Below are 17,666 nucleotides of genomic sequence, written 5' to 3' on the forward strand. Positions count from 1 at the left end.
TTTATTGGGTATGTCCTGTATGTTCCTACCCTTGAGTGCCTATAATGTTACCACTCTGTGATGGAACTGGAGATCTGATGGTGAGAAAACTACTCATATTATCCCTACTCTCCTGGAACATAACGTCCAGATGACAAAACACAAAATAAGGTCACAAGTAAATATAATTGCAACAGTGATCAGCTGCTTTGAAGGAAACAAACTGCTGAAATGGAAACTACTATCGGAAGGGAATAATTTAGACAGAGTAGACAGAGACAGTTTTTCTATGGAGATCTTTATTTAATTAAATTTCCTTTAAATCAAGACCAGGAAAACGGTTCCAGAACCTGATAAAAGACCATTGGTATTGGAGCGTAATGAATTGCGGAGGAAAGAAGAGTGAAAAAAATTATGTTGGAAAAAACAGAGAAGAGAACAGGTTATGCTGGGAAGGCGTTTGGACCCTGGTAAGGTTTGCATGTTTCATCCTCAATACAGCTAGAAATCAGTGAGAATGGCTTTGAGATGGGGAGTGATATAGTTTGTTTTACCAATATTAATCAAAAATGGTTTGTACAGCAGCTAGGAGTATAAACGTGTAGAATATGATGGGGGGGTACTGTGACAGAAAAGGGGTAAGATGAAAGTGGCTTGCTTGGTGCAGGGTGGTGGTGGCAGTGGCAGTAGAAGTGTAGGGAAGTTGCCGAATTTGAGATTTATGTTGAAAGAAGAACCAAGTTTTGTGGAAGGGTGGATGGTTAAAAGGTTCTTAAGTGTGGGTGTGAATAGGTGGTTGTGGGATAGGAAAGGAAGGGTAATGGAATTAAAGAAGCCAGTGGTTTCTGGTTTGACCTCCTGGTTGCCTGATGGTGCCATTTATCTTGAAAAGGAAGATTGGGGGAGAAGCAAGAGTGGGGAGGAGAATCAAGAGGTATGTTTTGGACATATTTGAAAATTCATGGGGCAAAGAGGCAGTTAGATACACAAGAGTGAATGTCAGGCAAGTCATTAGAAGATAGATGGCATTTTAGGCTACGGAATGGAAAGTCATGATAGGAAGAAAGTGAGGGAAAAGAAGGCCCAGAACAAGGTTGTATTGCAAATAATTGTGTATTTAAATTGTCCGTACCTTGTGATGTTTTGATATCTTAGAAAATCTTTCTAACTGGGGAAGAGATCGCCTTTGCCTAAGGCTAGTCAATTCTTAAGCTAGAAAAGGGATCAGCCTGAAGCATGCTGTGACATGCAAACTAACCAACCCAGAGCCACACTTCCGTTACCTTGTCCATATACCCCGGAAACAATATTCTTCTGTCTTAAGCAACCCAGGGCCAGGTACCAGGCAACTAGAGAACACTGCTGTTTCCCAAAGTCTGGAGAAATTATTCAAAGTAGTCCTAAATTGTTCATCCTACCCTGCCTTACCTTTCTCTCAGAAACCCCAATAAAGGCCATGCCTTACAACTTACCTTGCTCCTGTTTCTGCCTCCTGACCACTCTGGTCTTCCCCATGTTGCCATGTATGGCATGCCTCCTGTCTCTAGGACCTGTGAGTAAAAAATACTTTATTTTCTTGAGTCTCTCCTGTGTCTCCTCTTGTAGCCTCATCTGGCCAATTGTCTCATAAACACATACAAAACAAAATTTCTGAGAAATCACAATATTTATAGATGCAGCAAAAAGAGAAAAACAATGAAAGTCTGTATTAGTAACCAGAAAAAAGGTCAGAAGTCTGAGGTACCTAAGAGAAGACAGAAAAATGAGATCTGGAATTTGAGAAGCGCCTGTTAGGAGAAGACCCATCTCTACTGTAAGCACAAGCAACAGAGAGGGAATGGGGATGTCAGGAGGGTATCCCAAGGACAGCATATAGGATTTTGTCACATTTTTCCTCCAACGATCACAGAAAACTGTGATCCATATCCGCTATTTTTTGTTCCAAGTCTCTGAATAAGTAAGTCATCCAATCCATGTTAAAACAGGCTGGATTCTTGCATCATAAGACCCAATTTATATTTTTACAAGATCTTTTTAGCTGCTTCCACCAAAGTCCCTTTCCTCCTGCATACACTGGAGCTTATCTTGCATATTCTATTTATTATGATATATAAGGTGTGTTTTCCCTGCTGGACTTGGGGGCTTTGAGAAAAGGGACTCTATTTTTCCTTTCTCTATCCTTCCAGCCAACTGAGCATCTGATTCTTTACAAAACTGAGAGACCTACCGTAGTAGGGCCTCCAAATTTCTAACACTTGCTCTTAGTCCTACACTTAGAGCTTCAGTTCATGTAGGAGTCAGTGAAGACTAAGTGTGAATAGCACAGAAACTTGAAAGATAAAGTTGAAAGCAGTTTCTTAAAGATTTTTTTAAATGTTCTTAATTCAGAAACCATTAATCCAATTTAAGAGAAAACTTTAAAAATTTTAGAGAATTTATGAAGACATATCTTTAATGAAGAAAAACACAATGATATGTAACATTTTGAAATCAATCATGTTTTAGCAGTCTTCTATTTGCTTACAAGTTTTTACTAATAGTTTTCACACACTGAATTAAGTTTCCTGCAACTAATATGTTTTCTTCTCTTTTGCCCTGAAATTTCTGTAGATTTTCCATTATGGAATGTGAGTCTATGTTATGTGATGCATAGATATCCATTCCTATTGATTTCTTCTGAAAATAAATAACTTTCTTACTAAATTTGATAAATAGTGCCCTTATTAATATGGTAGATATTTTCAGAATCAGTTATATTGTGTTTTGGTATGCCTGATGATGATACTAGTTTTTTTTTCCTTCAATATTTCACTTCGTTCTTTTTGTGCCTGTTTGTGTTACTATTAATAATTTATTATTAATAATCTGAAGGTCACAGGTTTTTCTATTACCTTTTGTGTTATCTTTTAAATACAATGTGATATACTTTTTATTTATTTATTTTTTTTTTGAGACGGAGTCCCGCTCTTGTCACCCAGCCTGGAGTGCAGCAGCACAATCACGGCTCACTGCAACCTCTGCTTCCTGGGTTCAAGTAATTCTCCTGCCTTAGCCTCCTGAACAGCTGGGATTACAGGCACCTGCCACAATGCCCGGCTAATTTTTGTATTTTTAGTAGAGATGTGGTTTCACCATATTGGCCAGGCTGGTCTCAAACTCCTGACCTCAGGTGATCCACCTGCCTCGGCCTCCCAAAGTCCTGAGATTACAGGCATGAGCCACTGTGCCTGGCCAATATAATACTTTTAATCCGATATTTCTTTTTCTTTATCTATTATCTACTGACTTTTCACTGTAATACTGACAAAATTTATACCTCCACTTACTCTCCAATCACTTCTCTTATTGCATTACCTAATTTTAACTGTTTACACACTTTGTTTTACTACGTTTTTATGCCTTTGTATGTTTATGCTATGTTATTTAATACATCACCACTAAGTGGCATTTTTTTGCCTTCAGCTATAAAAGATGAAGAATTCACCATATGTATCCTGCCTCTCACCTTCTCTTCCACTTTTCATCCTAAATTGTATCAGATACATTTTTTCAATGTTACTATCCTTTGTAACATTTTCATTCTGTTCTGTAAACATAATTCTCAGAAATATTTTTACTTATTACTACAGTTAGAAATATTTAATATTTTCAACACATTTAATGTTTATCAACAGTTCTTTTGCCATAATTCCTCTATTCATTTTTATTGTCAGAATATTTTTAAAGGAATCTGGCAACTAGATTCTGAGCAGTACTACATGTTGAAAACTGTCAGTTGCCTTACTTTAAAAGATACACTGACTGAGTTTAGGAACATGGGTTACACTGCCTTTTCCTGAAAGCACTGGAGAGGCACTGACCTGTTCTTTTCCTAATGTGGAATGTTACTGAGAGGAATTCTGAGGTCACCCTTTGTTTAGGACTTAATCTCCTTTCAGACTCCCCAAAAGATTCCCTGTTCCAGTTGGCCTTCTATATTGGTGGTTTCTGAATACATACCCCAAAGAACTTGAGCATCAGTGAATTTTGGTATCTTCTGGGAACACTGGAAATAATCGCTTGAAGATACCAAGGGATGATTGTGTTTTGAAAGGAAAGTGGATTAGGATATTGATGGTGATCATTTTGCATAACTATTTTCATAATGTTGGGCTTCCAAACAAAAGATTAAAGTCAAAAATGTTTATTCTCAAAACTTCTTCACATCTGGAAAAAGTAACTTTAAACATTTTTTTCTCCGTATGTTCATTTCTCCTTTTCAGGCATACCACTTATGTGTATGCTGAACTTCCCTGTTTTCTGTTTGGACTTTTCTAACAAATTATTTTCATTCATCTACCCTGACAATTGTTTTAACTCGTTGTTCATGTTAATCTATTTTGCTTCATTTTTTCAATCTTCACATGCTTTTTGATATTTTCAGTTTCTATTCTCCTTTAGGTTATTTCCAATGTATCTTTAGATTTAACATTCTTTTCTACTATTCTTCCCTATACTTAATAAGGTTTCCCTGTGTCCCCAACTAAAATCTCATCTTGAATTGTAATCCCCATGTGTTGGCGGAGGGACCTCATGGGAGAGACCTCATGGGGGCAGTTTCCCCCATGTTGTGCTTGTGATAGCGAGTGAGTTCTCACAAGATCTGATGGTTTTATAAGGGGCTTTTCCCCACTTCACTCTGCACTTCTCTCTCCTGTTGCCATGTGAAGAAGGACATGGTTGTTTCCTCTTCTGCCATGATTGTAAGTTTCCTGAGGCCTCCCCAGCAATGCAGAACTGTGAGTCAATTAAGCCTCTTTCCTTTATAAATTACCCAGTCTTGGGTAGTTCTTTGTAGCAGCGTGAGAACAAACTAATATATTAATTTTCTTGTTTTATCTGCTTAAGAGTCATTTCCTTCTGTTTCCTTGCTTTATTTCTTTCTGAATTTTCTGTTTCCTGAATGTCTGCTTTGAGACATTATTTCAAAGAAGTTATTGTATTGTTACTGTATATTGCTTAATTTAGTAATACATTTGGGAATTAATTTCATTTTCTCCATGACAAAATTTTCCTGGTGAATATTTTTCAACTGCTTTCTATTCTAATTATTTTAATACAATGGTATTTATGCTGCAGTGGTCTTTTCTTCACATGGTGAGTCTTCATAGACTATATGCTGGCAATTTATCTTTGAATATAGTGAGTATTTGGAACTATGGGAGGAGGGTCAGAGTGGGATATAGCACAACAGTAATTGTCAGAGGCTGACCATGAAGTGCACAAAAATGTACTCCTATGTCTAGTTTAGCCTTTGATTCTCCCCAGGCGAGAGAGAGATGGCACTCAGGACTGCTTCTAAAGGAGTTTCTCTTCCAGCTTGCTCCACTTTCTGACTCCTTTCATACAAGTGGTAAGTCTCAGTGTCTCCTGACTCAGCCTCCCATCCTCCAGTTGCTTCATGTTCACTGGCTTCCAGGCATGCACTTGCCACAGAGTGCATTCTTGCAAATAGGAGATTGTTTTCTCAGACAGGCATACCATCTACTTCTGAAACGGCATACTGGGCTCTGGAGCCCTTCTTCCTATATTTGGCTGAAGATTCCTTTCAATAAAGGTGGAATTTCCTTCTTGTTATTTTAAATTATTTTTCATGAGGAAAGGGGGCTGCATCATCATTACCATTTTAAGTCCAAAAGTCTTCTATAGTTCAAAAATATTTCATATCTACAAATTAGTTTGCCCTTACACCATATCCAATTACATTTAATGTGGTAACTAATACCATCCCCAATAAAAAAAAAAATGAAAAAAAGTCCAGGGAAGTTATGTGGTTTATCGATGGCCACACAGCAATTCAGTATCATATTTGAATGAATAATTATGGCTTTGTCTTCTAGGTTAAGTTTTATTTCCACTAGAAACATGACCACAATGTAATTTAGGTATTTTTCTCCTAGAAATTTATCATAATGCTGTATCCCTAATAAGGGGTACAATATGTCAGCAATTAATCTGTGACTAACGTTTACAAAAAGCCCCAAATTTGAACTTGAATTGAACTCTACAACACCCACCTAAATTTATGTTTATAAATACTCTTACTGGGGGCAGTTCCAAGATGGCCAAATAGGAACAGCTCCAGCCTCCAGCTCCCAACATGAGCAACACAGAACATGGGTGATTTCTGCATTGCCAACTGAGGTACTGGGTTCATCTCACTGGGGTGTGTCAGACAGTGGGTGCAGGACAGTGGGTGCAGCCCAATGAACGAGACCTGAAGCAGGGCGAGGCATCACCTCACCTGGGAAGTGCAAGGGGGAAGGGAATTCCATTTCCTAGCCAAGGGAAACTGTGACACACAGCACCTGGAAAATCGGGTCACTCCCACCCTAATACTGTGCTTTTCCAAGGGTCTTAGCAAACGGCACACCAGGAGATTATATCCCACATCTGGCTCAGAGGATCCCACACCCACGGAGCCTCCCTCATTGCTAGCACAGCAGTCTGAGATCTAACTGCAAGGCGGCAGCGAGGCTGGGGGAGGGGCACCCACCATTGCTGAGGCTTGAGTAGGCAAACAAAGCGGCCAGGAAGCTCCAACTGGGTAGAGCCCACTGCAGCTCAAGGAGGCCTGCCTGCCTTTGCAGACTCCACCTCTGGGGACAGGGCATAGCCAAACAAAAGGCAGCAGAAACCTATGCAGATTTAAATGTCTCTGTCTGACAGCTTTGAAGAGAGTAGTGGTTCTCCCAGCATGGAGTTTGAGATCTGAAAACAGACAGACTGCCTGCTCAAGTGAGTCCCTGACCCCCGAGTAGCCTAACTGGGAGACAACCCCCACCAGGGGCAGACTGACACCTCACACCTCACATGGCTGGGTACCCCTCTGAGACGAAGCTTCCAGAGGAACAATCAGGCAGCAACACTTGCTGTTCAGCATTATTCACTCTTCTGCAGCTACCACTGCTGATACACAGGAAAACAATGTCTGGAGTGGACTTCAAGCAAATTCCAACAGACCTGCAGCTGAAGGTTCTGACTTTTAGAAGGAAAACTAACAAACAGAAAGGACATCCACAGCAAAACCCCATCTGTACATCACCATCATCAAAGACCAAAGGTAGATAAAACCACAAAGATGGGGAAAAAGCAGTGCAGAAAAGTTGAAAATTCTAAAAATCAGAGCGTCTCCCTCCATCCAAAGGAACACAGCTCCTTGCCAGCAATGGAAAGAAGCTGGGTGGAGAATGACTCTGATGAGTTGAGAGAAGAAGGCTTCAGATGATCAAACTTTTGTGAGCTTTTAAAGGAGGAAGTTCGAGCCCATCGCAAAGAATCTAAAAACCTTGAAAAAAGATTTGACGAAAGGCTAACTAGAATAACGAATGTAGAGAGGTCCTTTAATGACCTGATAGAGCTGAAAACCATGACACAAGAACTATGTGACAAATGCACAAGCTTCAGTAACCAACTCGATCAACTGGAAGAAAGGGTATCAGTGACTGAAGATCAAATGAATGAAATGAAGCGAGAAGAGAAGTTTAGAGAAAAAAGAGTAAAAAGAAATGAACAAAGCCTCTAAGAAATATGCGACTATGTGAAAAGACCAAATCTACATCTGATTGGTGTACCTGAAAGTGACGGGGAGAATGGAATCAAGTTGGAAAACACTGTAGGATATTATCCAGGAGAACTTCCCCAACCTAGCAAAGCAGGCTAACATTCAAATTTAGGAAATACAGAGAATGTCACAGAGATGCTCCTTGAGAAGAGCAACTCTAAGACACGTAATTGTCAGATTCACTAAAGTTGAAATGAAGGAAAAAATGTTAAGGGCAGCCAGAGAGAAAGGTCTGGTTACCAACAAAGGGAAGCCCATCAGACTGACATAGGATCTCTTGGCAGAAACTTTACAAGCCAGAAGAGAGTGGGGGCCAATATTCAGCATTCTTAAGGAAAAGAATTTTCAACCCAGAACTTCATATACAGCCAAACTAAGTTTCATAAGTGAAGGAGAAATAAAATCCTTTACAGACAAGCAAATGCTGAGAGATTTTGTCACCAACAGGCCTGCCCTACAAGAGACCCTGAAGGAAGCACTAAACATGGAAAGGAACGACTGGTACCAGCCATTGCAAAAACATGCCAAAATATAAAGACCATCGATGCTAGGAAGAAACTGCATCAACAAACGAGCAAAATAACCAGCTAACATCATAATGACAGGATCAAGTTCACACAAAACAATATTAGCCTTAAATGTAAATGGGCTAAATGCTCCAATTAAAAGACACAGACTGGCAAATTGGATAGAGTCAAGACCCATCAGTTTCCCGTATTCAGGAGACCAATCTCACGTGCAGAGACAGACACAGGTTCAAAATAAAGGGATGGAGGAAGATCTACCAAGCAAATGGAAAAAAAAAAAGGCAGGGGTTGCAATCCTAGTCTCTGATAAAACAGACTTTAAACCAAAAAAGATCAAAAGAGACAAAGAAGGCCATTCCATAATGGTAAAGGGACCAATTCAACAAGAAGAGCTAACAATCCTAAATATATATGCACCCAATACAGGAGCACCCAGATTCATAAAGCAAGTCCTTAGAGACCTACAAAGAGACTTAGATTCACACACAATAATAATGGGAGACTTTAACACCCCACTGTCAATATTAGACAGATCAACGAGACAGAAAGTTAAAAAGGATATCCAGGAATTGAACTCAACTCTGCACCAAGCGGACCTAATAGACATCTACAGAACTCTCCACCCCAAATCAATAGACTATACATTCTTCTTAGCACCACATCACACTTCTTCCAAAATTGACCACATAATTGGAAGTAAAGCACTCCTCAGCAAACAGAAAAGAACAGAAATTATAACAAACTGTCTCTCAGACCACAGTGCAATCAAACTAGAACTCAGGATTAAGAAACTCACTCAAAACTGTTCATCTACATGGAAACTGAACAACCTGCTCCTGAATGGCTACTGGATACATAACAAAATGAAGGCAGAAATAAAGATGTTCTTTGAAACCAATGAGAACAAAGATACAACATACCAGAATCTCTGGGATACATTTAAAGCAGTGTGTAGAGGGAAATTTATAGCACTAAATGCCCACAAGAGAAAGCAGGAAATTTCTAAAATGGACATCTTAACATCACAATTAAAAGAACTAGAGAAGCAAGAGCAAACACATTCAAAAGCTAGCAGAAGGCAAGAAATACTAAGATCAGAGCAGAACTGAAGGAGATAGAAACACAAAAAAACCCTTCAAAAAATCAACGAATCCAGGAGCTGGTTTTTTGAAAAGATCAACAAAATTGACAGACTGCTAGCAACATTAATAAAGAAGAAAAGAGAGAAGAATCAATAGACACAATAAAAAATGATAAAGGGGATATCACTACCGACCCCACAGAAATACAAACTACCATCAGAGAATACTATAAACACCTCTACGCAAATAAACTAGAAAACCTAGAAGAAATGGATAAATTCCTGGACACATACACCCTCCCAAGACTAAACCAGGAAGAAGTTGAATCTCTGAATAGACCAATAACAGGCTCTGAAATTAAGGCAATAATTAATAGTCTACCAACCAAAAAAAGTCCAGGACCAGAGGGATTCAGAGCCGAATTCTACCAGAGGTACAAGGAGGAGCTGGTACCATTCCTTCTGAAACTATTCCAATCAATAGAAAAAGAGGGAATCCTCCCTAACTCATTTTATGAGGCCAACATCATCCTGATATGAAAGCCTGGCAGAGACACAACAAAAAAAGAGAATTTTAGACCACTATCCCTGATGAACATCAATGCAAAAATCCTCAGTAAAATACTGGAAAACCGAATTCAGCAGCACATCAAATAGTTTATCCACCATGATCAAGTGGGCTTCATCCCTAGGATGCAAAGCTGGTTCAACATACACAAATCAATAAATGTAATCCAGCATATAAACAGAACCAAAGACAAAAACCGTATGATTATCTCAATAGATGCAGAAAAGGCCTTTGACAAAATTCAACAGCCCTTCATGCTAAAAAACTCTCACTAAATTCGGTATTGATGGAACGTATCTCAAAATAATAAGAGCTATTTATGACAAACCCACAGCCATTATCATACTGAATGGGCAAAAACTGGAAGCATTCCCTTTGAAAACTGGCACAAGACAGGGATGCCCTCTCTCACCACTCCTATTCAACATAGTGTTGGAAGTTCTGGCTAGGGCAATCAGGCAGGAGAAAGAAATAAAGGGTATTCAATGAGGAAAAGACGAAGTCAAATTGTCCCTGTTTGCAGATGACATGATTGTATATTTAGAAAACCCCATCATCTCAGCCTGAAATCTCCTTAAGGTGATAAGCAACTTCAGCAAAGTCTCAGGATACAAAATCAATGTGCAAAAATCACAAGCATTCTTATACACCGGTAACAGACAAACAGAGTCAAATCATGAGTGAACTCCCATTCACAATTGCTTCAAATAGAATAAAATACCTAGGAATCCAACTTACAAGGGATGTGAAGGACCTCTTCAAGAACTACAAACCACTGCCCCAATGAAATAAAAGAGGACACAAACAAATGGAAGAACGTTCCATGCTCATGGATAGGAAGAATCAATATCGTGAAAATGGCCATACTGCCTAAGGTAATTTATAAATCAATGCCATCACCATTAATCTACCAATGACTTTCTTCACAGAATTGGAAAAAACTACTTTAAAGTTCATATGGAACCAAAAAACAGCCTGCATTGCCAAGACAATTCTAAGCCAAAAGAACAAAGCTGGAGGCATCACGCTGCCTGACTTCAAACTATACTACAAGGTTACAGTAACCAAAACAGCATGGTACTGGTACCAAAACAGAGATATAGACCAGTGGAACAGAACAGAGCCCTCAGAAATAATACCACACACCTACATCCATCTGATCTTTGACAAACATGACAAAAACAAGAAATGGGGAAAGGATTCCCTATTTAATAAATGGTGCTGGGAAAACTGGCTAGCCATCAGTAGAAAACTGAAACTGGATCCCTTCCTTACACCTTATACAAATACAAAAATTATTTCAAGATGGATTAGAGACTTAAATGTTAGACCTAAAACCATAAAAATCCTAGAAGAAAACCTAGGCAATACCATTCAGGACATAGGCATGGGCAAGGACTTCATGTCTAAAACACCAAAAGCAATGGCAACAAAAGCCAAAGTTGACAAATGGGATCTAATTAAACTAAAGAGCTTCTGCATGGAAAAAGAAACTACCATCAGAGTGAACAGGCATCTACAGAATGGGAGAACAATTCTGCAATCTACTCATCTGACAAAGGGCTAATATCCAGAACCTAGAAAGAACTCAAATAAATTTACAAGAAAAAAACAAACAACCCCATCAAAAAGTGGGCAAAGGATATGAAGAGGCTCTTCTCAAAAGAAAACATCTATGCAGCCAACAGACACATGAAAAAATGCTCATCATCACTAGCCATCAGAGAAATGCAAATCAAAACCACAATGAGACACCATCTCACACCAGTTAGAATGGCGATCATTAAAAAGTCAGGAAACAACAGGTGTTGGAGAGGCTCTGAAGAAATAGGAACACTTTTACACTGTTGGTGGAACTGTAAACTAGTTCAATCATTGTGGAAGACAGTGTGGCAATTCCTCAAGGATCTAGAACTAGAAATACCATTTGATCCAGCCATCCCACTACTGGGTATATACCCAAAGGATTATAAACCATGCTGCTATAAAGACACATGCACACATATGTTTATTATGGCACTATTCACAATAGCAAAGACTTGGAACCAACCCAAATGTCCATCAATAACAGACTGGCTTAAGAAAATGTGGCACATATACACCATGGAATACAGTCATAAAAAAGGATGAGTTTTATGCAGTCATAAAAAAGGATGAGTTCATATCCTTTGTAGGGATATGGAAGCAGCTGGAAATCATCATTCTCAGCAAACTATCGCAAGAACAGAAAATAAAACACCGCATGTTCTCACTCATAGGTGGGAATTGAACAGTAAGAACACTTGGACACAGAAAGGGAACATAACACACCAGGTCCTGTTGTGGCGTGGGGGTAGAGGGGAGGGATAGCTTTAGGAGATATACCTAATGTAAATGACCAGTTAATGGGTGCAGCACACTGACGTGGCACATGTATACATATGTAACAAACCTGCACATTGTGCACATGTACCCTAGAACATAAAGTGTAACAAAAAAATAAAAACAAATTATCATATGATCTTGTGAATTACTCACTCCCATTGTATTGTATTTTGTGTCATGGTATTTAATTTTTAAATATTTTTAAAAATTGCATTCATAAATTAGAAGTGTCCCAGGTCTCTCTATGGGGTCTGGGTTTTGACCTTTTCCTACAGTTATGTGAGGAAGGCCCTGTTGATATTCTCATCTGAATATACAACTAGGGGCCTCTGAGACATCAGGGACCATCAATAGGTACACTATCATGCAGTTGATCTCTGCTCTAAAAAGTGAAATGATGAGTGGAACTTTGGAGTTGAGTGTCAGTCTTGAGAATAACTTAATTAAGTGGTAAGTCCCTTGAACTGAAATGGAAAATGAAGGCTGCCCCTAACACCAGAGCCTTGGGGAAGAATTCATAAAGGAAAGTAATGAGATGCTCTAGAAAGACAAGAAGTGACAGAGAAGTGGAAAGGGTAAAAGTCCTACCAGTCTATCTTGGAGTAACATTTCCTACAATGTCATCTGCCAACAGCAAGTTTTTTTATATTCAAGAAAAGCATTTTATTTAAAAATCATTTATTGAATCTTCTCCACTTTCACTATTCTTTCATTATAAAAATCATTCCCAGAGTTTGTCAACACCATTTATTGTTTCTAATCAAAACAATGACAAAGCAATATTCAGATGGAAGCATCAGTGTACCACGTCAAATACAATTTCATATCTCTTCTTTGTCATGAGATGAAATTAGATATAAGGTAAAAGGATAAGCAAGTTTAAAAAGAAAAACTCTTTAAGCCTTTTCCCTTAATCAAACCCAGCATCAAGTTCAAAGTCAATAAATGATACAATAAAACAATAATAATAATAATGACCCAGTTGCCAAATGCAAGGGTGTGTCAGTTTTCAGGAGCTTAGTACGTATTCCTGCAATGTGACTCTATAAAGAAAGAGAAAGCCCCAACAGCCACGGTAGAATGAATGGTTCCAAATTTAAAGTCATTAATGCAAGATCCAGTATCTGGAAAGAGGAAACAGCAGCAGTGATGACGAACTGAAGTGCTCCTGCACTTACCAAGATACAAACAGCCCAAGTACAAGCTGCAGTGGGTGGAAATGAGGAAGAAGAATAAGGAAAGATGACCTTCTCATGTCTGGACCATGAGCGAGCTGACAAAGGAGACAGACATGAAAGTGTCATACATACCGCCAACATGTGACTCTTAGTGGATTCACAAGAAGGCAAGCAATATGTTACACATATATACAGAAAAGACAAGACAAAGTTCCTATCTTGAAAAAAGACTTGGCTCCACATTTGTCTATTGGGAGTTTCTGGGAAATGTGTTTCAGAGTTTTCCCAATAATAATAATAACAGTGATGGCTAACAATTATTGAGCACTGAATAGGTGTGAAAACCATCCTGGAAGTATAGAGACTATGAGTCGAATAGACGGGGGATTTGAATCTGGACAACTAACTGGGAGACTTTGGCCAAATTACATAAGCAATTTGAATCTCAGTTTCCTAGTTATAAATGGAGATAAATAACAACTACTTCATAGAGTGATTAGCATTAAATACAAAGATGGATTCAAACATATAGCATGCACAATGCCTGAAGTGTGTTAAGAACCCAGTCAATATTTGCTATCATATGACCTGCTAATAATTATCCTCACAATTCTAGGCTATAAGGACTAGCATTATTTTTAACATAATAAACAAAAACTTAGGGTTCATAGAAGTTTAGTATCTTGTCAGTGTTCAAATAGCTGATAGATACAAAAGGAGGATTCAAATCAAAATCTCACAAGGACGCTAAAAGCAGCATTGGAGGGTGTGCCTCCAGACAATGCCTTTCTGCACTTCTAAAATGTTGACAGCTACCTGCTTTTCTGAGAAGTGTTTCAGAACTGCAAGGAGTCCTCCACATAATCAAATGTCCCCAGCTTCTAGAAGTGGTAAGAAAGCTGAGAATTCCTTGATGTACAAATGAATAAGTCATCCCTAGTGAGGAAAACTGGCTTCGAAGAGGAGCCACCGACAGATCTCACTCAGTATTCCAGGAGTAACTGCTTCTCCTTTAGGGAAAAATGGATGCTGAAGTGTGTTTATTTCCTTAATAAGTTGTTTCGAAGTTTGCCTTTTTTCAATTTTTTGAGTTATATATGGATAGATTCTTGTGTAAAATGTAAGAAAATTAGAAATAGTATTGTTTCTGGAGACAATAAAATGACCCTATTTCAAGTGGAACAAACAATAATAAAAAAGTAATACAAGTCTCGGCAAGAAAATTAGTAATGTAGAAGTAACAGGGGTATGGAGAGAGCTTACTAAATGCCATTATGACAGAAATATGCCACATGATCTTGATATACTTCAACAAAATACTAAAGTAGAATTAAAACACAAATTACACTAAAGAAATGATATACAAACTTTCTCTCAAAGATTCCACTGTAAATATTCCTTGGTGATTTTATTTTAACAAGTGAAAATGCAGGGAGGGGATTCCAAACCTGAGGAATATCCTAAGACCTTACTCAATGCCTTGCACATAGTTAATTACATCTGTGTGGGGCATGAGTTATCTCTTTCTCATACTCATGTTGATAATTACTCTGAGTTTAATTATTTGTACCAGATGTGTGTGTGTGAGGATGTGCACGTGTGTATATGTTCATCTAGTGCTTTTGTGTTACTCGTGTTTTCTTGTTCATACTGTTGTAGCATAACATGCCCTTCATTAGGAACCAAACCTGTGCCCTGGCCTAGTATATTTCCTCCACCTGCTGAGCATCCTCTCACCCTCTATTTTTATCTGGAAGAAAGAAGACAATAATATCTACCATTCAAGGTGCTGTGTGCATGAGAAATAATTTATACTTAGAGTCTATCCTATTATATGTCAGTGTCTAATTAATGTAGCTTCTAGTGGTAATAACAGAAATCATAGCATATGCTTTTTTAAAAATTTCTTTAAATTTATTTATTTATTTATTTATTTTTTAATGGGAAGAATGGTACTATTTTATTATTTTTTTTTTATTATTATACTTTAAGTTCTAGGGTACATGTGCACAACGTGCAGGTTTGTTACATATGTATACTTGTGCCATGTTAGTGTGCTGCACCCATCAACTGGTCAGCAGTTATCAACTCATCATTTACATCAGGTATAACTCCCAATGCAATCCTTTTCCCCTCCCCCATCAAGAACAGAAAACCAAACACCGCATGTTCTCACTCACAGGTGGGAACTGAACAATGAGATCACTTGGACTGGGGAAGGGGAACATCACACACCGGAGCATATGTTTTTTAAAGAAACAATATAATTTCTTTGCAAATGACATTCAACTGGATTTTAGGGGTTAATGTGTAATTAGAACTTGTAATTTTTTAACATGCATCTCTTTTGCCTTCTATTTCCCCCACATTAGCATTTAATGTATCATTTTTACTTACCTTTTGGGGTCTTAGTCATAATCCTGAACAATTGCATTTTTTTCTTCCTAGTAAACACATTTGAAACAATGATTTTCCTGCTAGTTCATTTTTAATAGTATACTGAAGATTTTGAGGTCTGGTGATTTTATTTTTAATATTCTTTTCCTTAATATTTAATAATTTTACTATGAAAATAATAAATAATTGTAGCAGCAATGGTGAAGTGATCTATGTTCATATTATTCTTGTTTGTTTTAGAAAGTCTCGTATTTCTACATTAAAGGTAATGCTTGTTGAAACATTTAATTTTTCCCTTGTGAAAAAAGAAACTCTCTTTCCTATTATTTTTACTGTGCTTATGATGAATAGCTACTGAGTTTTTATCAGATACTTTTTTGGCAATTGAGATAATTATATAGATTTGAACAATGTCTTATTTTGATGTGTTCTATTAAGTTAATAATTTTCCTGGTGTGATATCAATCACTTCAGCCTTCTAGGGTTAAGTCGTGTAGATTTCAATGCATAAGGCTTTTCATGTCTTGAATCATATTTGCTAACATTATGGATGTTTCCATTTGTTTGCTTATTCAACCAAATAATTAGTAAGCAAGGACTTACTTAAAAGAATTGTGCTGGGTTCGGCAGAAGTTCAAAGATGAATAAAAGAGTCACTATTATCAGGTCACTCAGTCTGAGGGGCAGACATGAACACAGCTATACTACTAGTCATTCTGCTTTCTGAATCCTAAAAGTGCTTTTTTTATTCATAAAATGATATGTTTTTACTTTTTATGTTCTAGACGCTGTACTTGAAGCGGAAGATAACCTGGCAAAGAAAACAGTATGGTGCTGCCTTCAGGAAACTCCTAGTCTAGAGGAAGACAGCCAATAATCACATAACTGCTCTAATCAAATATTTCACCAAAATAAAGTATTAGCTACCTCCTAGAATCCAGGCTCTGATGTAAATACTGAGGATATGGCAATGAACGTAAATGCCTAAACTCTGCAACGTTGGTGCTCACATTCTTGTAAATAAATACACTATTGTCTTTGCATAGAGGCCAGGCACTCTAGAATATTAGGGGACCTTGTTCTCATGTGGTGGTATCCCTGGATAGATGACACAATCGGCTTTTCGGATGCATTTCATACTTTGGCCCAGAATCCTGCAACACTTTCTGTCATGATTAAACAGAGGTTATGTAGAAAAGGAAACAGACTCACTTTGTAACTCTCACAGGTTGTGTTCCGGCCAAAAACTAATAGTTGTGCCTATAGCCCTAAGGTGCTGCTTTCTGGAGTGCCTGAACTCTGGTCCCTTTTCCTTGGTACTCCTGCCCTCCTGCTAGTTGACTACATTTATAAGAGAAAAGAATACCAAGAAATTAGGCAGAACACGTGGAGTGTGTGTCTGTGAAGTGTGTGCCTGTATATGTTAGTGAGGCATCCATAAGAACGTGGGTGGTGTGTGTGTGTGTGTGTGTTTGGGGTGGTTGCTGGAATATTACTACACTGCATTCTGAGTGCACAAAGGCAGCAAAAACCCTAGGAGTATATTTAGGAGGAAATCAATTTTTTCCATTGTTCGAAATGTCCAGTTCTGATTTCCTCCAACTGAGTTGATAGGCCAGGGGGAAAAGCGGCCAAGCTGAAGCAGAAGTGAGCTAGTAAACGCCCACCAGGAATAGCAGTTGGCCTGGACTTGTAGAAAAGCTTCTTCCAAATACAGATCTAGGATGCAGACTATTACCTATATGAACAGACAGCCTGTCTTGTGACATGTTTTTCTTTTAAGAAATTAAGTACTCTGATGCATTCAAAGCAACACACACACCCTGAGATTATCTCAGCTTCATCCACGTTCCAGACCCTTGCTTGGCTCTCCAGCATTCCAGCTGCAGCTGCTGGGGCTGGCCGCAGGCACATCTGGCTGTTCTCCCCTTTGGAGTAGGCAGGGCAGGGCTGTTCTGCCTGTCCCATG

General features: G+C 38.4%; 1 protein-coding gene across 18 annotated transcripts in view; it reads right to left on the minus strand.

Moving 5' to 3' along the window:
• The window catches only part of NRG3 (neuregulin 3), a 1,122,850-nt gene that overhangs the window by 763,159 nt on the left and 342,025 nt on the right, over nt 1–17,666 (minus strand). For 9 of the 18 annotated variants that reach the window (XM_045361986.3, XM_045361985.3, XM_045361981.3 and 6 more), the window contains exon 2: nt 1,452–1,529. The exons of the other annotated variants lie outside the window; for them this stretch is intronic. In XM_045361986.3, the coding sequence (XP_045217921.2) occupies nt 1,452–1,529 (78 nt within the window). The remainder of the gene's footprint in view (nt 1–1,451; nt 1,530–17,666) is intronic. 18 annotated transcript variants of the gene reach the window in all.

This window comes from Macaca fascicularis, chromosome 9, assembly GCF_037993035.2.
Source record: "Macaca fascicularis isolate 582-1 chromosome 9, T2T-MFA8v1.1".
Taxonomy (NCBI): Eukaryota; Metazoa; Chordata; class Mammalia; order Primates; family Cercopithecidae; genus Macaca; species Macaca fascicularis.